Here is a 22,130-nt window from a genome sequence, read left to right on the forward strand (position 1 = left end):
ACGGCAGGCTGGCCCTGGGCGGGTGGCTCAGTCGGCTGGAGCGGCGTCCTGTACACCAAAGGCTGTGGGTGCAATTCCTGGTCAGGGTGTGTGTGCAAGGCAACCAATCAATGTCTCTCCCCTTCCTCTCTCTAAAGTCAATAAAAGCATATTTTTTAAAAAGCAGATTGAACACACGCACTTACTTTCATTCCCTCTTGAAGTCCAACTAAGACCACTGAAAGGAGATTTCTTTTTTCCCAAAGGCATTAATTGACAGAGAAAAGGGGAATAAAATACTGGTAGCTGAAAGCAGATGGACAAAAAATAACTACAACTTATCTACTTCTGGATTTAAAAACAAATTCTCAGTAAACTCAAAACTCAAAACAGAAGCAAGCTTCTTCTTGCTACCAGAGCATTTATAAAAAAATAACACAAAAATCACATTTCGAGGTGAGGCTTGAGTGATGTCCTGAAAACAGGGGGAGGGGCAGGGGCAGGAAGGCCCTTCTCTGCAGAGTCTGCCCAGCCCTAGAGGAAAGCCCGAGGACAACAACATCAGGAGTCCATCGAGGACATGGCATAGGCACTGCACTCTACAGTGAAGACCAGCTGCCAGCCTCACACAAGCAGGAGCTGCCAGGACAGCCCCACTTAAATGTCAGCAGACAATCAGGGGCATCCGTCTTCTGCTACAGCCTCTAGTCACTGACAGAGACCAGGTGATACCAAGAGAACAAAGGAACTGGTAGCAAAGAATCTAGGCAGGGAGAACATTTGGGGTAAAAAGAACCTATTATTCTCAACAAGGTTCACTGATATTACATCTACAAAAAATGAACAGACTGCTATAGAAAGTTCAGGGTCTGAAAGAGAACTACTAGAACTTAAAAACATGGTAGCGGATACATACAATGGGATTATTATTCAGCCTGTAAAAAAAAATGAGATTCTGCCTTGGCCGGGTGGCTCGGTTGGTGGGAGCACCGACCCACACACAGAAAGGCTGTGAGCTCGATTTCTGGTCAGGGCACATACCGAGGTTTCGGGTTTGATACCTGGTCAGGGCGACTACAGGAGGCAACCAATCGATGTTTCTCTCTCACATCGATGTTTCCCTCTCTCTCCTTTTCCCTCTCTCTCAAAATCAATAAAAAATATCCTTGGGTGAAGATTAAAAAGAAAGATTAAAAAAAGGGAATCTGACACGTGCCGTGACATGGATGGACCATGAGGACATTACGCTAAGCGAAATAAGCAAGTCGCAAAAGGACAAATACTTATGATTCCACTTATATGAGGTCCCTAAAGTAGTCAGATTCACAGAGATGGGAAGTCGAATGGTGGCTGCCAGGGGCCGGGGAGGGGAAGAGGGGAATCGGGAGTTGTTGCTTAAAGGGCAGAGTTTCAGTTTTGCAAGATGAGAAAGTTCTAGAGATTGTTGCACAACATTGTGAGTATACTCAGACCTACTGAATTGTACACTTAAAAATCGTTAAGATGGTAAATTTTATTATGTTTATTTTACCACAATTAAAGATTTAAAAACTTGAAATGATATAAAAGTATGATAGCAGAAATGAAACATTTAATAGATTTGGGAAGATTAGATTAAGGAAGTGTTTTAGAAAACAAAACTGCAAAACAAAGAGATGGGAAAAGTTGAGAAGAGATATAATTAGGGGACCAGGCTAGGAGAAGTTCCAGGGAAAGAAAACAGAGAAGAAATTACCAACGAAATCATTTAAGAAAACTAGGCCATGAGTCACCTTGCTGAAGAGGGGCCGCGAGTGCCCGGCGAGGCACGCCTCCCTGGAAGCTTAGAGTGCTGAGACGGCCAGAATCTCCGGCAAACTCCGGGCGATGAAAACACTACCTACAAAGGACTGAAATGATTCTGTTCTCACTGCAACACTGGAATCTAAAAGGCAATGGGCAATGCCTACAAAATCATACAGGAAAGTACTTTATGACCTAAAACTTTTAACCAACCAGTCCACCAATATAAAGATGCAAAGTCATAAAACTTTACCTTCCATGAGCCTTTTCTCAGGAAAATACTGGAGGAACCAAAATGAGAAAGGAAAGAATAGGACATGAGACACAGAGGATCAGAGAGAGAGAGAGGCAAAGACAAAATAGTAAAGGGACACTCCAGTCTGACAGCAGGGCACCAGCACAAAGGGTGGGCCACGCTGGAGGAGGCCTGAAGCTCCAGGAGAGATTGCCTCAAGGTGAAACGTGTTCAGAGTAAACCACAGTGCTTGTACCACCAATTTAGGCCCAGTGAGCCTCTCTCATCAGTGCTGGGAATGGTGGAAACCCTTATGAAATCAAAGTCAGCAGCCGCCAGTCAAGGGCCAAGCTTGGAAACAGTCCTTGTGAGGACATCCATCTCAGGCCTGTCACTCTTACTATTTCGGCACAGTGGCAAAAACAGGGCTGCCGATAGCAGCTGACTTCTGTATTCTAGAGAAATCTTTCTCCCAGTTCTATTTCCCAGCCTCTACTGGGTGCCCTCCCTTGCACCAATCAGCAGTGATCAGAACAGCGATGGCTGCTTCTCTGTCCACCATGCACAGCAGATGCAGGTGGGAGAAGTCCCACACCATCTGCTGTGTAAGTAACCTCACTGGTATTTCTACAGCCTTTGATATTTTTGTTCAAAAAATAATTTTTATTACTCACAGCTTCATGCATGCACATACACTGAGAATGGGAAAGGGGCTCGTAAGCATGTGGCCCATGAGGGAAAGCTGACTGGATTCACGGACTGCCAGGAGGTGACTGTATGTCTACCACAGCTTGGGAAGTAAACTCTAGACCAACTAGACTCGCCTTAGAATATGAGATGATACTGGTGCCATTTAAAACGTCTACATAAATCACTGTTTCATAAACAGCTGCAGAAGCCGAGACAGTGGGTGAAAATGGGCCTTGCCAGAGTAGAGGCCAATAATGACATTCGTGTCCTATTGAGAATCTATCTTTATAATGAGGTCAGGAAAAGAACCACTTTAATGACAATCAATAAATGAAAGCATTTTACATTCTTTGAATTGTGCGTGTAGCTCTCAAGAGACCTGTCTCAAAAAAGAAAACAACTACAGCCCCAAATGGCCTGATCCCGCTCAGGCGCTTCCTATTGGAGGAGCGCTTGCTAGCGCTTGTCTGTGGGACTCAGAGGCAGAAAACAGAACTTGGCCAGCTACGTGGGTGTCCTTTTCAGATGCAAAATAAGATTTGTTTTGAACAATACAAAGACTGCTTTTTCCTCTAACAGGGAAGAGTATGTAGCTCCTCCCTAACTGGCTGACAACAGGTTCAAAGGTACCTTATTTGTGCCCTTGGGATAGCACAGCTATCCCCAGCTAGCCGAATTCTTGCAATGAATTATTGCAATGGAAACGGAACGGACTCAGATAAATTTTCAAGTGAGTCTCTTGCTGTCTGAGCACTTGCTTCTTGCTATCTGAGGTGCAAGAACCAAATGTGATGTGAATAACAGGAGGAACCTGTGTACATATTTATCTAAGGGAGGGGTCAGCCAACTTCTGTGAAGGGCCAGGTAGAAAACAATTTTGGTTTTTACTCACCTGTGCAGCTGCAGTAGAAAAGCAGCCACAGGCAATAAGTAAATAACTGGGGGTGACCATGTTCCAACACAGCTTACTTATAAAATGTGTGGTTGCTGGACTGACCCAAGTTGAGATTTAAATCTAGTGTAACAGGACCACACCTACATTCCTGCTATTTTACTATCTCAAATGGCACGCTTTGATGATATAAAATGTTCACTTTCACAGTCTTTAAAAAATAAGATGGGCCAGGCCAAAATGAAAGAGTTCTGAGTTATAATATGTGCAATTCAGCGTAAGGACTTTATTTGGCAAAATTCCACCTTTTCTGAAGAAAATTTTATCAGTCTTTTGTTTATATTTTAGTTAAAAATAGGCAGTTATAAAGACTGACTTACTTGCCATATGGCTGTGAAGTGGCATGGCAGAGAGGTGATCGGAGCCTACCCTGCAGGCTCTCCAAGCCCAGTCTTTTTTTTTAAAATGTTTTTATTGATTTCAGAGAGAGGAAGGGAGAGGGAGAGAGAGAAACATAAATGATAAGAGAGAGTCATTGGTCAGCTGCCTCCTGCACGCTCCCTACTGGGGATCGAGCCCGAAACCCAGGCATGTGTCCTGAGTGAGAATGGAACCATGACCTCCTGGTTCATGGGTCAACGTTTAACCACTGAGCCACAAGGGCTGGGCCCCCAAGGCCATTCTTTATACTGTGATTCCTTGGGTTCTCAGTTCCTCCACGTCCAAAGTTTTCTCAGGGACGATGTGGTTTAATTATTGATCGTAATATACTTTTATGGTCTTTTCCTTCAGACTTTTGCCCCCAAATTATATATCATTATGTAACATTTGATACAAAGAATATATTTGGACTCTGAATCAAAACAATAAAGTGCATACCTGTGAATCCTACCTACCAAATAAAAACTAGCATATAATACCTTGCATCTCTCTCTTTCACTTTGTTTTACTTCAATTCTTTTTTATTATACAAAGTAATACACAGGTATGTTTAAAGTTATAGTTTGATAAGATTTATAATTTAAATAGCAGTTTCCACCCCCTCCACCCCTTATTCATCTCTTAGATCCCCCATGTAAGCTCTTCTTATTGCCTCTAAAAAGTAAATAACCGCTTTATTGACATATATTTCACGTCATAAAGTTCACCCTTTTAAAATGTACAATTCAGTAGCTCTTAGAACAGTCACAAGGCTGTACAACCAACACCACTAATTCCAGAACATTTTTATTACCCCCAAGTGAAACCCTGTACCCAGTCACTCCCTGGCCTCCCCACCCTCAACCACCAATTTACTTTCTGACCTATAACTTTGCCTGCACTGGGTATTTCATATAAAGGGAACCATATAATATGTGGCCTTTTGCATCTGGCTTCTTTGCTTTAAAAGGATGCAATTAAAACATTTTTTTTCCTATTAAAAATTTACATGTTCATTGTGGAAAACAAAAAATTCACAGGAAAACATAAATAAAATTTAATTACTCATTCAGTGATAATCACTGGTAATGTCGGTATAGTATTTTTATAAATTATTTTCACAGAATTAGATTCATACCATACAGATTGCTTTATAACTGTTGACTTAATATGGTGCGCACACTTTTTTAGTTCCTTTAAATATATTTGCACAAAGCAAGATTGTTAAGCTCAATTCCCCTATTGTTAGGAATCTGTATCATTTTCAGTTCTTTAAAAATAATTTTAAATAAATAAAACTATAATAACTTGCTCAAAATTATATCTCCATAGGCATTCACAATTACTTTCTTGAAACACAATTACTGTGCTAAAGGGCATACTCATTTTTGAGATTCCTGACACATACTTTCCCCCAAAGGGCAGTATTATGCACACCCCCACCAACGGTGGAGTAGGAATCTCATGTTGACCATCTGATCATTACAAAACAAAATCTTCCCAAAAATGGCATCTCATTTTTTCATTTGTATTTCTTTGATTACAAGTGAGCAATTTTAACGCTTTTAGCTTAGAAAACAATTTTAATATTTTTGGCTATAAGGACCTATCATGCCTATTGGTGATGAAAAGAACACTGTGATTTACAGGGAATTCACTACAATAAGCTCAAGCATCTGCAGCCATTGGTGGCCAAGCTACAGCGAAGAGATTCGAAACTCTGGCAGGCAGGACTACCACCCTAGGTGCCTTGCAGACAGCAGTGAGGAACGCAATACAACACAGCAGTGACGGCGTGTGCGACTCGTGTCAGCTCCTCCCAGCTGGGGCACTGAAGGCCGCTACCACCGCTGTTCTCGTGCTCCAACTCCCACCCCGAAGCCTGGAGCCCCATTCTCACTTGAAATAAACCCAAGCTCCAAATGCTCAACTCCCCAGTCTTGTCCTACCTACTGTCCCCTTGCCTACCACTGCCCCCAGCCACACGGGCCTACGTTCCATCCCTCCCCTCAACACATCAGGCTCCTCCTGTCCCAACCCCCACACCAACTGTGCCCTCGGCCTGGTATTCCTTTGCCATGTCTCCACAGGGCCGGCTCCTCCTGACATTCTGGTCCGAGCGTACACTAGCCTTCTCAGACAGGCGCTCCCCATTTGGGTTCCCCAGTTTCCACTGCACCGTCCTGCTTAGTTCTCTGCACAGCCCTTGGCTTTACCCCCTGCCCTTCTCTCCTATTTCTTTGTTGTCTCACTACCCTTGGCCCACCCCCTCCTGGAGGTATAGACCCAGTTGCTGAGCGCAGGACCCAGCAGTTACTCAGCCCTATTTATTAGTCTATGTATGCACACACAAGTAAAGTTAGATTTGTGACTACACCCCAACCTTGAACTAAAACTACTTCAGTCTTTCCATGATCAACTCACCTAACTGACTGTCTCAGGTCAAGGTTGGAAGTATCCCTGCTGGATGTTTCCCCAGAAACTGCCCTGCAACGAAATAGCTGGAGCCCCCTCCTGACGCTGCTGGCCCCTCCTGACGCCCATGCTCCTGAGGCAACAGCAGCAGCCAGCTCTAACTCCCAGTCTCTGCAGCAGCAGCCGGCACCAACTCCCAGTCTCTGCAGCAGCAGCCGGCACCAACTCCCAGTCTCTGCAGCAGCAGCCGCCGGCCTTAACTCCCTGTCTCTGCAGCGGCAACCAGCTCTAACTCCCAGTCTCTGCAGCAGCAGCCGGCCCTAACTCCCTGTCTCTGCAGCAGCAGCAGGCTCCTCCTCCCTGTCTCTGCAGCAGCAGCCGGCCCTAACTCCCTGTCTCTGCAGCAGCAGCAGGCTCCTCCTCCCTGTCTCTGCAGCAGCAGCCGGCCCTAACTCCCTGTGTCTGCAGCAGCCGCTGGCCTTAACTCCCTGTCTCTGCAGCAGCAGCCGGCCCTAACTCCCTGTCTCTGCAGCAGCAGCCGGCCCTAACTCCCTGTCTCTGCAGCAGCAGCAGGCTCCTACTCCCTGTCTCTGCAGCAGCAGCCACCTCTAACTCCCTCTCTGCAGCAGCAGCAGGCTCCTACTCCCTGTCTCTGCAGCAGCAGCCACCTCTAACTCCCTGTCTCTGCAGCAGCAGCCGGCTCCAACTCCCTCTCTGCAGCAGCAGCCACCTCTAACTCCCTCTCTGCAGCAGCAGCCGCCTCTAACTCCCTGTCTCTGCAGCAGCAGCTGGCTCCAACTCCGTCTCTGCAGCAGCAGCCGCCTCTAACTCCCTCTCTGCAGCAGCAGCCGCCTCTAACTCCCTGTCTCTGCAGCAGCAGCCGGTTCCCACTGGGCTGGCATCTCACTTCCTCTGGCCTCTGTGCTCATGAAACAAAAGGACCAGGTCCTCCAACTCTGATTCAGCCTTGGCGAAAATTAAAAGATAAAATGTGAATCATGCCCTGGACAGTTTGCTCAGTGGTTAGAGCGTTGGCCCACAGACTGAAGGGTCCCGGGTTCAATTCCAGCCAAGGGCACATACCTCGGTTGCAGGCTTGATCCCCACCCCAGTCCAGGCACGTGCAGGAGGCAACCAATCGATGTGTCCCTCTCGTGTTGATGTTTCTCTCTCTCTCCTTTCTGCTCTATCTGAAAAGCAATGGAAAAAATACCCTCGGAGGATTAAAGAAAAAAAATTCATCACAATGTTATGCGATGAAATCATTTGGGAAGAAAGACTTTTTGACAACTTTTCTTACTAAATCACCTTACTTAAATTATGTTAGTAAGGGAAGGGTGAGGATGAGATGATTAGAGGATATCTATATACCTGTGGTTATGGATGCTCTGTGAGGGAAAACCCTAGTCAGGAAGGGCAAAGGTATTTGAGTGTAAAGCCTTGGAGCTTCCCCGTCATGAATCACAGTCATGCTGTTTAATGTTTCCTGAGAAGTAGCAAGGAGCTCCTTGGGCTAGTCAACTATTCACCACAATTTTTTGGTTTAATCTTTCAGGAGTAAAGCCTTTAACTGTGAAGCACACTGAGGCAACAAGGCTTGTAAAACAGGTCTGTTACAGGAAGTAGCATTTACTAATATGCAGAACATGTTACAGGAAAACAAATGTGCGCCTAAGTGGTAAATGACCCCAAGGGCCTTGAGGTAAACCACCCACTGTGCGCTCTGTGTATGTGTGGTATAGGCTTGTGGGTCGGAGAGCCTCGCACCGTTAGGCTTGGCCTCGCAGACCGCTGGAAATAAGCAGTGCCTCTAGCACAGTGGCCCCCCATCTGTGGTTTTGCTTTTCATGGTCGACCACAGTCTAAAAATATTAAATGGAAAATTCCAGAAATAGACAATTCATACATTTTAAATTGCGTGCCACTCTGACTAGCATGCGATAGGATAAAATCGTGCGCCAGCCCGCTCCATCCCGCCTGGGGCGTGAATCATCGCTTTGCCTGGCGCATCCACAAGTAGAAACTGACGGTCCGTTATCACTTCGAAACGGTCTCCGTGACCAGACCTACCGTCTCGGGACCGCAGTGCTTGTGTTCCTGTCATCCTTATTTTACTGAATTGCCCCAAGAGCAAGAGTAGCGATGCTGGCCACTCGGATCTGCCACAGAGCAGCCGGAAAGTGCTTCCTTTATGTGAAAGGTGAGCACAGTACAGTGAGATATTTTGAGAGAGACAGACCACATTGAGATAACTTGTATTATGGTATATTGTTATAATTGTTCTATTTTCTTATTACTTACTGTTAGGCTATTGTGCCTAACTTAAAAACTGAACATCATAGGTGTACATGTACAGGAAACACAGTATGCTCTGGGTTTGGACCTATCTGCAGTTTCAGACATCCCTGTGGGTCTCTGGTATCCAAGGATGGGGGGGGGGGGGCACTGTAAACCCAAATCTGGCTATGAACCTCATTCTCCATGACGTGCACGGGCCAGTTGGGACTTTCTGGCCCTAGAGCACCACTGCTGAGGTCCTGCTTACACCCAGGAGACGGCGAGGAGGGAGGTGGAGGTGACAGCGACTGGAGTGGTACTGCAGAGTCCTTGTCACTTCTCTCCCTATCCTGATGCCCTCACACCTCAGCTGAGGGATGCTGGCCTGTAACACACCCTGGTGAACGGGCAGAATTAGGTCCAACTCTCTGGAAGCCCTGGTACCTCCCAGGAAGCACGGCTAGGTACAGCCACCCACACCTCCGCAGGTGGCACCTTGCTGGGCTGTGTTCTGAGGGTCTGCCATCCCTGACTACATGCCACACTGGTGGTTCAGTAAAGGTCATCGGGCTAATTTAAAAGGATGATTTCCACCAATACCCTGAGTGAACTCTGAAGTGTGGAAGTAGATTCAAGTGGCTCCTTTTTTACAGCCTTCAGCTGAGAATGCTGTTCAGGTGACACCTTCATTTCAGCTGGTGGGACCCTGAGCTGAGGATACAGGCATGCCAGGCTGCACTCTGACCTAAGGACTGTGAACTCCTGAACAGGGTTTTTGTTTTTTAAATATGTTTTTATTGATTTTAGAGAGAGAGGAAGGGAGAGGGAGAGAGAGAAACATCGATGAGAGAGAAGCATTGATCGGCTGCTTCCTCCACGCCCCCCACTGGGGATCGAGCTTGCAACTGGGAATGTGCCCTGACCGGGGATTGAACCAGTGACCTCCAGGTTCATGGGATGACACTCAGCCACTGACCCATGCCGGCTGGGCGAGCAGTATTGTTTTAAATCACTGCGTCTGTGGTAATTTGTTACCCAGAGAAGAAAAACTAAAATGGTGGCTTACGATGAGAGCAATTAAAGTACTTCGCCATTTCCAGCCAGACTATTTTCAAATTATGTTTTCACTATGAGGCAACAGGGATATCATTTCCATACTTCCTTCTGCTATAATACTGCTCTCACATTCTAATTTTAACACTTGAAACCTAAGGCCTTTAAAACCTTAAAACTCAGTCTACTAAAACCTGCTAAAAATTACGAATTCTAGCTCTACAGAGGTAGGCGAGATGTAGGTAATCCCTACCTATGCCCTCGACCAAATAAATCACCCGTGTGGCCACGTAGTCCGGGGAAGGCAGGCCCTTGGAACACAGCCCAGCAAGATGCCACTTGCAGAGGCGTGGGTGGCCTCACCTAGCCATGCTTCCTGGGAGGTACCAGGACTTGCAGAGACTTGGACCTAATTCCACCCATTCGCCAGGCTGTTATAGGCCAGCGTCCCTCAGCTGAGGTGTGAGGGCATCAGGCCAGGGAGAGGAGTGAGAGGGACTCTGCGGCACCACACCTCCACCTGTCACTGTCACGTCCACCTCCCTCCACGCAGGGCCTCAGCATTAAAGGGTTAGTGCCAGAGAGCCGCAGATTCCCATCAGCCAGGGGCCTTTCTCCGTCCCTCACGTGTTCCCTCCAGCTCAGACCCACCAACAGTGCGCTGGGTCCTCCTACGCTTCAGAGAAAACACTTGGCTTTTAAAGGGTCCATGTGTTAGGTCTGCCCAGATAACCATTTGCCATACGTAGATGGCACAGGACGGGGGCTATTTGGGGTCTCACAGAATTCTACCTGTCATATGCGCCCTGGCCTTCTGCCCCTTCGAAGCCCTGACACCAGAGCAGGAGGCTCCTCTGTCCTAACCCCAGAGGAGCTAACAGCAGACCAAGGGGGAGACGCAGGGGCCGTGGGTCAGGGCTGCCCCTGGTCGGAGGAAGAGTGAACAGGCATAACAAGCCCGGGACTGAGAGCCACTTGCAGGGCCTTCCTGGAAGTCTGGCTTTTCCCAAAAAACACCCAAGGGACTCTGAGGTGAGACCCAAGGGACTCTGAGTTGAGACGAGTGGGTCTCCTCTCCAAGGGGGGCCATTCACCTGAGAGCGGACCTCACCCCAGAGCGAGCGCAGGTTCACGTCTCCTCTCAGTCTCACTCCGGGGCCACCTCGAGACACCACACCGGAGACTGCGCCTGGGCTCGGCACTCGGGTCGGCCCCACTCTGACTTCTCGGTGCTGCCGAGTGGGAGGCCGCCTCCTGTTGGCTAGATTCCAGCTGACACGGCTGCTATATGACGACCTCTTCTTGCTGACTGCTCCGGCCCAGCACTTGGTGAGAGAGACCGTGATGAACACACAGTCCTCACCTCCTTGGGTGAGCTGAGCCATCGCCCAAATTCACGTGTCTGCACAGCGGCACCCCCCATCCTCCGCCCCTGCTTCACTTTTCTCTGCAGTACATACCACGTCTGGTACAACACACATTTTACTTTTTATTTTAATTGATTGGCTCCCCCCATCAGGAGGTAAATGCCGTGAGAGCAGAGGTTTTGCCCATCACCACCGCTGATTCCTGGCACCTGAAACATTTCCTGGCCCCAAATAAGCCCCTCGATAAAAATTCATTAAGTTAACATAAGGAGTTTTGACATAATCTATCACGATAGTCACTGGTGGGATAAAAGAAGAAATGCACGAGGCTACTGATTTTCAAAAAGACTGAACCATCTGCATTTTCTACGATTTACTTTTGGCTTCCTAAGTCCGCAAGAATGAGATTTAGGAGCTTCTGAAGCATCTTAGACAGATAGGTCTGGACAGAGGCTATTTTATGAAGAGTAAATCAGATACATGTGATTTCTATTTATCTCTAAATTTACAGAGATTTAACAATGAATGAAAATTACTCTTCAGGCAAAATGAGTTTTGGGTTTTATCAAACATAAAATGCTTTGAAAACTTGTTTAAGATGTTCACAAAACAAAACAAAAAAATCTCGACAGCTGGAAGCATCACTTTCTCTGCCAGACTAGAAGCAGCCTACTGAATAATTCCTCCTCGGGAGCAGAGCGTGGACAGGGCAGCTAAAGGGAAAAACGACGGGTCAGAAGCAGGTTTGTGCTCTGAGAGCCTCTATCATGCGCCCTTAACATGACTAACGTTTTTTCTTTTTTGACAGAAAGTGAAAAGAAGGTAATGTAAAAGATACAGATACAAGACATGTTTGTCCCTGGGTAGAGTCTGATTTTAAGACACTTGGCTGCTGTTGCTACCAAGAGAATCCCAGCCCTGCGGGGCCTGTTTTCATGCTCATTTCTTTCTTCCTCTGACCCTACCACCCTAAACACTCAAGGCTGGGAAAGGAGAATTGTGGTGCCTGCATTTTTAGAATTTTTAACAAAATGGGGCAAAGGTACAGGAACACTGGGATGAGTGAGAAGGGACTGGGTGTCTATTTAAAGAGGGTGTCTTTTCAATGGGAAAGTAAAATAATCCAGCTTCTAGAAGAAAACACAGAAAAATATTTTCATGACCTTGTAATAGACAACAACTTCTTAAACAGCATACAAAAAGCACTAACCATTAGAGAAAGGACTGATAAATTAGACTTAATTAAACTTAAGAACTTTGTTCAACAAAAAAAGCAAAAATTCAAGCCACCCAGGAGAAGTTATCTGCAATTATATACCTATTTACAAAGGACTTGTACCCAGAATGTAGAAAGGACTCTTGAAAGAAATAAGGAAAAGAAAAACAACTGATTTTAAAAATGTACAGAAGACCTGAGCAGGCACATGCAGAAGAGACTAGTTGTGTGTCCAGGGAGCGCATGAGAAGGTACTCCACCCTTCGCCAGGTGAGAAAAGTAGGTCCTAGCCCAGTGAGAGCGCACCACACACCCATCTGACAGGAGTAAAAATGACACCACCAAATATTTTTTAAAAAGAGATCTTTCACAAATTGCTGTTGGGAGGTAAATGGTATGACTGCTTCAGAAATGTTTGCCACTACATACTACACTTACTTGAATATATGCAAACCTCTTGACCCAGCAATTCCATCAGTGACAGATCCAGGAGGAATGAGCACATGTGTTCCAAAGACGTGTGCAAGAGACACCAGCACTATTTATAATAGCCCCAGGCTGGAAATAACCATCCATCCATCAGTAATGGATGGGTAAATTATGATATAATCATATGGTAACAGGCTACTAAATGGTGACGAAAATGAACAAACTGTAGCTCTATGCAACAGAAATAAGGGTCAATCTATAGTTTACGTGGATATGGATAAGACTAAAGCTATATGCAACAAGTTATAGGGAGAAATCTTAATACTGAGTGAAAGGAGCCAGGTGCAAATATTACAGTTTTAAATATCATTTTATAAAGTTCAAATGCTGGCAAAACTAGCTCACCCTTTAGGGATGCATACCTTTGTAGGAAGCTCTAAGGGATAATTGGGGGCAACAGCTGAGCCTGGGAGTTGTGAGGGTTGTGATCAGAGTCGCCTGCGAGGTTTGTGGGGCCAGCAGTGCTCGATTTCTGCATGTGAGTGGTGACTGCAGGGTTTTCACTTCACGGTTTGTGAAACTATATTTATATTTGATACATTGATTTAAACTTATATTAGACATTACTTTCTTGTCTAACTTTCACAGAAAACAAACCCTGTCCCGGTACTGAAATTCCTAAACTAAATGCAAACAGCTCTTAAAGCAATCAAGGAAAGTTGAGGGCTCAGGTCTGTGGGACCTTCATGTGAATTAGGAAAAGGCACTCTTTTTGGGAAGATGATCCAACAAAAGTTGTGTCCTTAGGTCAAAGCGGCCTGCTGGGTGCACTGGCGGGGAGTTCACATCTCCCCTGAGCAAAGCAGAGGAGCCCTTCCCACAGCCCTTCTGCACTGAAGTCTGCGTCTGCTGGATGGAGCGCAGACCGGCTTCCAGGTCCACCTGCCTCTCTGTCTGGACACTTCTGTGCCGCGCACAAAAGCAAACTCTGCCTGGCAGCCCTGGAAGATGACAAGGACGTGCCACTGGCCTACCTGAGCACGGGCACACGGAACACACACTGACACCGTCTCTTACCGCATAGCCTTCTGTCTTCTTCTGGCACCATTTCAGGAGAGCATTGCGCTTCGAGCCACCGTATTCCCGGGCTAAGGCAGCCAGAGGATCTCTTCTTTCCAAACTAGTTGAAGAGAAGAGCACACAGTAAAGAGAGGAGGCTAGGTTTTAGAACCCTCAAATATATAAGAAATAATTAGATTAGAAAAGCAAAAGTCTAGGCCATTCCAAAGACTCTAAAGAAAAACAACCAAACCAGTCCCATTAGCAATACATTTTTATAATGTCTCAACATTTTAAAATGTTTCATTTTTATAATGAAAGAAAAATGAGATTGTGTTTCTTGGCTATTAGAAGTCTAGAAATAGGTGTTTTTAAAAAAAAATTTTAAATCCATATGTTGCTCTAGCCACCTAGCCTTTTATTTGCTTGCTTAAGTACAGTATCACTTTAATTAAGACACATATAGAAAAAAGCACGTCTTAGGGCCACACCTATATCTACACATCATACAAAGGTAGGTTAGAAGTGCACTTTAAAAACATTAGATTGGCTGCTTATTGGGGAGGTCATGGGAATGGAAGTGGAAAGGCAAAAATCAGTAAAAATGACTCAAAAGGGGGGCTTTGCACATTCCAAAGGTGATACTCATACTCCTCAGCTCATCAACTCAGTTCTGAGTCCCTGTTCAGCCAAAGGAAATGATTTTGCTAAACACCATGGCATTCCAGCAGCAAGGGTTTAAGTGCCCATCTTCAATTTTTCTATAAACAGCTATGTTAATTTTTATGCTACCTAAAATTATCCAAATACTAAAAAGGGAACCAATCCAGACCACACGGTTTCTTCCACGACGAATGCCGTGAAAGAATCATACTCCCCTCCCACTGGGACAGCCTGCATTTCCCTGCCCTGCCTGCAGGGGCCCAGGGACGGAGCAAGAACAGCGCAGGGCATCTCCGGGGCGCAAGAGCAGCAGGACGTACTCCTGGGTGAATACATCACTGGGGCACAAGAATGTTCACAGCAGTGTGGTCAGCAGTTAGACAGACAGGAGCAGAGCAAGGACAATGGGCCAGGTATAGAAGGTCATCAGGGCAGAAAGCCCTGGGTACCTAGCAATGGGCAAACCTGGAAAAATAAGGACCTTGCCCCCAGGGTAACTTTTCATCCCCTAGCTTATCACTGGTTATACAGTTTAGACCCCTGACCTTTCATATCGCTGGTCATGTGGTTCGGACTCTCCCCTTGCCCTTCCTCCCCTGGCATGTCCCTAATCATGCAGTAGGATCCCCTTGGAGGAGGGAAAAGAAGCCGAGAGTGACCTCATGCAACTCCCATGTGGGCCCTTGCTCGACCACTCCCTTAAGCATTAACCCCTAGGGATAACATCTTGGCTACAGTTATGGTTCAGCTCCAGGCCCAGAAAAACAGCAAAATCAGACAAATGATGCCATGGCTGACCTCAGGACCAACTGCAATGACTAATGCCCCCTGCCCTGGTGCCAACCAATCAGTGGAGACCATGACCCTGAAAGGAAACACCTGGAAAGCTGATGAATATTCTATCCAGATCCTCCCCTAGGACCTCCCCTAAAATTCCTGCCCTTAAAAGCCCTTAAGATGGAGCACCCAGCAGGGCTCTCTATGGAGGCCACCTGCACCTTTCCCCACCCCCTTCTCCCAGGTGGTTTTCCTTGCCTCTCTCCCCTAAGCTCCAAGGGCCCTTCTTTTGCCTCTGTAACTTGTTTCTACGGCTCACTTCTTCTACCTCTGTGACATTCTAAATAAACTTTCTCTTACAGTTTGAGTCTTGGCTCTGAATTCTTTCTTAGCCAGAACCCAAGTATACTGAGGCTGCTGAACCCAAGTCCAATTGCTGGTAACCAGTGCCATTTTCACTGCCAACAGCAGCACTTTTTATAACAGCAAAAATTGAAAACAACCAAACGTACATCATCAGGAAAATGGATAAACAGTGGTAAGTTCATATAGTAGAATACTATATAGCAATAAAAACCAATGAATTACAGATGTATGCAATAACTTGAATGAGTAGCAGGAACAATGTTGAATTAAAAACCCCCACAATGTTTCCATCTGTACAAAACTGTAATGTGCCCTGGATGGGCGGCTCGGTTGGAGCATTGTCCCGTATACCAAAAGGTGTGGGTTAGATGCCCGGTTAGAGCGCATAGGGGAAGCAACTGACTGATGATGTTTCTCTCTCTCCATTCCTCTTTCTCTAAAAATCAATAAAAATATCCTCGGGTGAGAATTAAAAATAAATGGCAAAATATGCAATTTAATTACTATATTATTTATATTGTTTGGGTATGCATAACATGGAGTGAAACTGTAAAGAAAAGCAAGGAAACACATATATAAAGTTCAGGATGGCAGTGACCTCGTAGGAGGGCAAGGCAGGGGCAGGGAGGTGATGCATATGGGAGGGGCTGACGGGAGATTTCAGCTGTTAATTTTCTTTTCCTTAAACTAGAAGGTGAAGTGTCCAGGTGGCTCTCCATTGGTTTAATATTCCTTTTACCTTACACATATTTTATTATTATTTTGCATCAATCCAACATTTAATAAAAATATTTTAAATGATTTAAAAGGAGTAATGGGATGATTCTAGACCTTGGCAACCTGAATCAAGGTAGAGAGATTTTAAGATAAACTTTATACTTGAATTAAAATTTTTCTTGTATAATCTGATGACTGCCTTTCCTTCTAACTGACATATCTGTAAACTTGAACCCATGAGTTTCTGTGGTCAGAGTTGCTGTTAACTACAAAGTTATGGGGATTCTGCCTGTGTTTACTGTGCCTGGCCTGGGCTATTTCATTTCTGAGAGCTGCATGTCTAGGCCTGACAAACTAGGCAGGACTGGAATGAATGTCTGGGAAAGTGTTTGTGCATAAATGGATGACTAAAACATTTATCAAACAGTTTTCTTTAAAAAATAGAGTTAACTAGATATGATTGAAAAAACTATAATAGGATGACAATTTCTAAAGTAACTTCTATTCTACCATTGGTTTGTCTTGATGACATAAATATAAGTAACAAATTTCACTGATTTAAGCTTTCATGATTAAGGGTACAGTATAAATATCATATTAATACACACATAGCCTTTCTGTATGATATATGGCATAAAGAGAAGAGCGATGTGAAAAAATAAAGAAAAAAATAAAAGAGCAATTTTAGAGTACCACAAATTTTGGTCGTTAACACCTGTTTTGATTATTTAACTCTCTTGCACATAAACAAGACTGGTATGTAATACCTGGAGCTTTAAATCAAACCTCTGAATGATATGACTTCATTTATTTGGGCCCAAAGATATGCCAAGAGCTGAACTTATTCAGACTTTCACAAAACTCTTTTATAGTATTCATAATGGCAGTTGTAATGGCTGTTAAAAAGCCATTCTCCTAAGACAGCCAATTCTGTACATTCATCTACCTACCTATCCTTAAATATTTACTAAGTGAAATGCTATGAGCGTTGCACAACACAGTGGGTTGAGAATGTTATAAAGAAATAAGATTAAGTATTTAGCGTCCGCTAAACTGCAGCCTAAATAAGGGTGAATGCATGCACACCGTGCACAGTGAATCAAATGCCCAAGTGAGCAGAAGATGCCAAAGGCAAAGAAAGGGGGAGTTGATGCTACCAGGGTAGTTGACAAAGCCTCATGCACAGCGTGAGCTGGAAGGAGCAGCAGTCTTTAGGAGCCTGAGAGGACACAGGAAGGCACTTTCGGCCAGAACCTTGTCAGCGGTCAGAAACACTTGCATTAGGTTGCAAGGCAGAGCACAGAACAGGCTTTGCCGTAGGGGGGCTCAGTTACTTTGGCACATGGGCTGGGGTGGGGCTAACTTGCGGGGAATCTGGAAGACTGGCCGGAAGTGTGGACAACAGAGTCGGGGAGGTTTCTGATACGCTCGGCACAGGAAGCACAGTGTTCTAGAAGACTGACTCCTGTCGGAGAAGCAGGAAGGACGGAGGCTGGGGAATAGCTGAAAGAGGTCACCAGGAGCACTGGAGAGGGAGGCGGTGGCACAGACGTGAGAGCAGAGGCAGGCCTTCAGTGCCGCCCCAGCAGCCCTCCACTCCCTCCCACCTCATCCCTCGCCCGCTGCTGAAGTTCTCCCTAAACAACTTAGAAATGCCCTCCAGCCCTTCTCACATGCCACTGTTGCTGTACCACCACCACTACACATCCAAGACAGAACTCTGCACTCAGTGGGTCCCCACTGCTGTACCAAGCCAGCGCCAGCACCTCACGCCGGCCATGAAGAACATTCGCACTGTGGCTCCAGCCTGCCTTTCCAGGTGCGAAACCCTCAGTACCCACTTCCCAGCCAATACTGATGGAAAGCCTGCTACACACACGCCAGACTCCCCACCCTACTAAAGCCCACAGGCCAGACTAAACCACCACGTGTCCCTGAGCTCCAGCCCAGCTCCTCAGGACACCTGCAGGTCGCGAGCAGAAACGCTGCTTCCTCCCCCGAGGGAGCCGTGCTGATCCAGCCAACCACCCCCAAGAACTGCCCAGCCTTCCTGTTCCACAGCCCTTCACGTCACTCCGCACAGCACTACCGCGGAGCCCTGCTCTCCTGCTGAAGGCAGGCACGTGTCTTCATCGTTTTCATTCAGGAAATATGTGCAGAAGTAAATTGACCATAAGGGATAAAACAGAAGGAAGAATACAAGGCTATTGGCCCAGGGCCTTTCTAATTCCTCACTGTTTAAAACATGGTACCTTAGTTTGCTTTGTGGTCTCAAGCCCCCAGTGGACGTGCTCAGCAGTCTAGTGCTTCCGAAGCCCAGAGAAGGGGGTCTGCTCAGCGACTCCAGTGAGGGACTCTTGCGGAGATAAGGGTCCGGTTTCAGGTCCTCGGCTCTTCCCTTCAGAAGACCTGTGTGGACAACATAAGTACCTTTTCCTGAAGGAGAGAGGTTTGACTGGTCATCACACTTTTTTCTCAAGTACAGTGCAATTCCCATTTTATTCCCAGTACAAATAGGTAGTAGATGTCATTTCTGGATAAGTAACAAAACTGCAAATAGGGAAATGATATTTTCTGGAAAGGATTCTTGGGGCAGGACTGACCACATAAGTCAAAGGGACTAATGCCAAATCAGCCCCTTGTTCAAAAGTTATTATGAATTTCAAGACAGCACCGCAGCGCACGGAACATCCGCCCTTGTTAAGAGCCTGTGCAGCTGCGTAGCCGATGCCCACGAAGCCAGTCTGTCCCCAAGTCAGTGCTTGGGCTTCACCGGGGGGCCTTTGAGAAGAGGAAGACACCTAATGGGATCATCAGGTCACAGGTGGCAGCAGAAAGAAAGCTGGGAACCAAGAACGGTAACTATTTTACAGGAGAAAAAGCCACTACAATCACAGGGCCTGGACTGCCAAAAAGTAAAAGGAATTCTTTTCAGGCTCCACTCCATTAGCCTGAGTCTAAATAGGTAACAAAACAGGCTGAATCCTCCAGGTGACATTTCTTAACGGACCACAAAGGTGTCAGCTGGGAGGAGATTTCTGGACTATCTAGTTTGTGTTTACAGAGGAAAGGGGAGCTCAGAGAATGAAGTGACTTGCTCAATGCCACAGGCGACCCCATGGTCACCTTCTAGGATACCATAAATAGTCATGGAAGAAAATAATATTTGTACAGCTAACAGCCACCAATTATGGGTAGCAAAATTGGGAGTGAGGCTAATTAGCTTGGAAGAAGAGGGGAAAACAGTGTTTACATCACTAAAGAAAACAACACAACAGCACATTAATCCCATCTCTGCAGCTTCTGATGACCTCAGTGTTGGTAAGGCTAGCCTGAAAGCAAGCAATTTTCAGTGTAATCCTTTTCAGTAAACAGAATCATCCAGGTAGACAGGTGCCTGGTGGGGCAAAGAGGGGCGCTGAAAATGAACTATGTACTTCAAGGCAACAGCTGTTGTGGTCTCAGCGTCAGTACTTCCTTGTCAATTAGAAGAATGGTTTCTCTACACAAATGGAAATTTTAAAGCTGGAAGAATGGAAAAGACACAAATATTATGACCAAAAGCTCACCTGTACACTTGAAAATGGTTACGGTAATGAATGTGCGTCACAGGCATTTTACCACAATTATAGAAAGACTTGCCTAAGATGCCAGCCCTGCGTGTTCAGCTGCTCCCTACTACACCGCTCAGCACGTGTGCAGAGTGCAAAGCCGGTGGGCGTCCAGTGCTCGGCCTCGCCCTCCCTCCATTCCCAGCACAGGGTCACTCCGCCGGCTGGGAATAGCCTGCTCTGGGCCTCGCTCACCCCGTTTTCTCTTTCACTGACCTTGGACCACCCATCGGTCTTTGGTCACCATTTCCTTCTTCCTGCAGATCATTACTATGACTTGAAGTCCCATGTAAACCTTTATCACTTCTTTAGGGAGCTGCGGATCAGAGCAATCACCAGCCTCATGTCCAAAAGGCCATGCTGAGAAAAAATGCTGAAAACTCCCATCCCGGCCCTGGAGTCATTCAAAATCAGTGTGGCTGGTATAAATCGGTTACTCTCTTTAGGGCTTGAATCTCATATGTAAACTACAGGCAATAGGCCCAGCTAATGTGTAAATTCTCAATGTCAGTATTTATCTGAGTCTAAGATCCTTAATTCCATGAAAAAGAAAACAAAACTCAGAAGAGAAAAAATAAGGTATCAGGTAAAAGAACTCACAATCAAAGAGTGAAACTTGTCTCACAGAAATAACTGTTTTAAGAATAAATCTGTCCATGTTTGACCATGATCTAAAAGAAGTTCAGTAGGAATGTATTGTTGTTCACACCCTGTTACAGAAATTCTGTCTTAACTTAAAAAGAATCCCAATTTTTGGCTTTCTCTCCTTCCCACAGGCACCAGTAAGTACAGTCATTTAGTGTTCTTACCATTTTGTTTCCTCACAACAGAGACACACAGACATGCACATAAACTGCTAAGGTGTATACTCTGGACAACCTTAACCTGCTGCCAATGCCTCTCTGTGCTGGCAGGTGACCTGATGTGGCAGAGAGCAGTGGATAAGGTGGGACAGCCGACACTTCCACAGGGCTCAGCCACGGGGCCAAATCCACTCATCCCTTAAAGTCGTCCTGTGAGGCAGATGGCATTTTCTGTACTTTAGAGATGAGGGAACCACAGTACAAGGTGGAATAACTGGGCCGAAGCTGGACTGCAGGTGGCAGTGCCAGGCCTTATACCCAGGCAGTCCCACTCCTGTGTCCCCCCCAACTGCTACGCCACACTTGCCTTCAGCACAGGAGGCATCGCAGGAGAGAACATGGGACACTGTGAGGACTTGTTACAGCCAGCACCTCCCCATCGAGGTGGGAATTTTAACAATATGTGAAAGAGGGTTATACTCAAAGACCAAAATATCTCATAAGAGGCATATTTTAGAAATTATGGAAGCAACAGACCTTCAGAATCAGATTTTTTCTTAAAATACTTTTAAAGATACTCTCCTGATATTCAGTAAAAAACAAACCACAAAAACCACCTCCCAAAAGTCTGACATTTCTCCCAGACACATGCCCTCGGAGATGTGCAACTATCAGGAAACAGGCTTTAACCATGCTCACGACACACACACTTAGAGCTTGAAACCGTTGGGAATAAATGCCACTAATTATTTTCTTAAGCTCAGTTCATGCAAAGAAAAGAACAAAAGTTAACCCCACAAAAAAGTAAGTGAAAGCTTTCCACATTGAAGATGATTTACCTGAGAGGGGCAGGTCTGGGAGATCCAAGCGCTGAGCTACTCCTTTGCTGGCCGGCCGGACACCGCTGTAAGTTGAATGCCTCTAAAAACCAAAGGGCACCAGCACAGGTGAACTGTGACATCAGGGACAGCACAAGCAAGATGTGTGCACACAGTATGCACAACAGTTCTCAAGCTCACTAGCATCACCAGGGGAGCTTTGAAAACAACTGATTAGTTTGAATAGATAATAAATGCAATTGGTATGATCCTCAAAAGGACCAGAAAAGACATACAGTTAAACGAAGGTCTCCCCCCTTTCACTCCCATAGCCCAGTTCTTCTCTGTGAGGGTAATTATTGTTAATCAGCTCTGTGGATATCTTCCTGGAGTATTCTATGTATTATTCAAGGATATGTGTAAAAACACTGTGTTTTAATGGCCAACATCACTAAGGATATGTGTAAAAACACTGTGTTTTAATGCTCAACATCACTAATCATCAGGGAAATACAAATCAAAACTACAATGAGATATCACCTCACACCTGTTAGCATGGTC

The 22,130-nt window shown here is 45.7% G+C and overlaps 1 protein-coding gene across 4 annotated transcripts in view; it reads right to left on the bottom strand.

Annotated features, from left to right (window-relative positions):
* The window catches only part of SPECC1 (sperm antigen with calponin homology and coiled-coil domains 1), a 256,463-nt gene that overhangs the window by 26,524 nt on the left and 207,809 nt on the right, over positions 1-22,130 (bottom strand). For all 4 annotated transcript variants that reach the window (XM_081115997.1, XM_081115999.1, XM_081116001.1 and 1 more), the window contains 3 exons: positions 21,591-21,672; positions 18,590-18,746; positions 13,833-13,935 (listed from right to left, as the gene is read on the bottom strand). In XM_081115997.1, the coding sequence (XP_080972123.1) occupies positions 13,833-13,935; positions 18,590-18,746; positions 21,591-21,672 (342 nt within the window). The remainder of the gene's footprint in view (positions 1-13,832; positions 13,936-18,589; positions 18,747-21,590; positions 21,673-22,130) is intronic.

The sequence above is a fragment of the Miniopterus schreibersii genome, assembly GCF_964146895.1.
Source record: "Miniopterus schreibersii genome assembly, chromosome: 16".
NCBI classification, from domain to species: domain Eukaryota; kingdom Metazoa; phylum Chordata; class Mammalia; order Chiroptera; family Miniopteridae; genus Miniopterus; species Miniopterus schreibersii.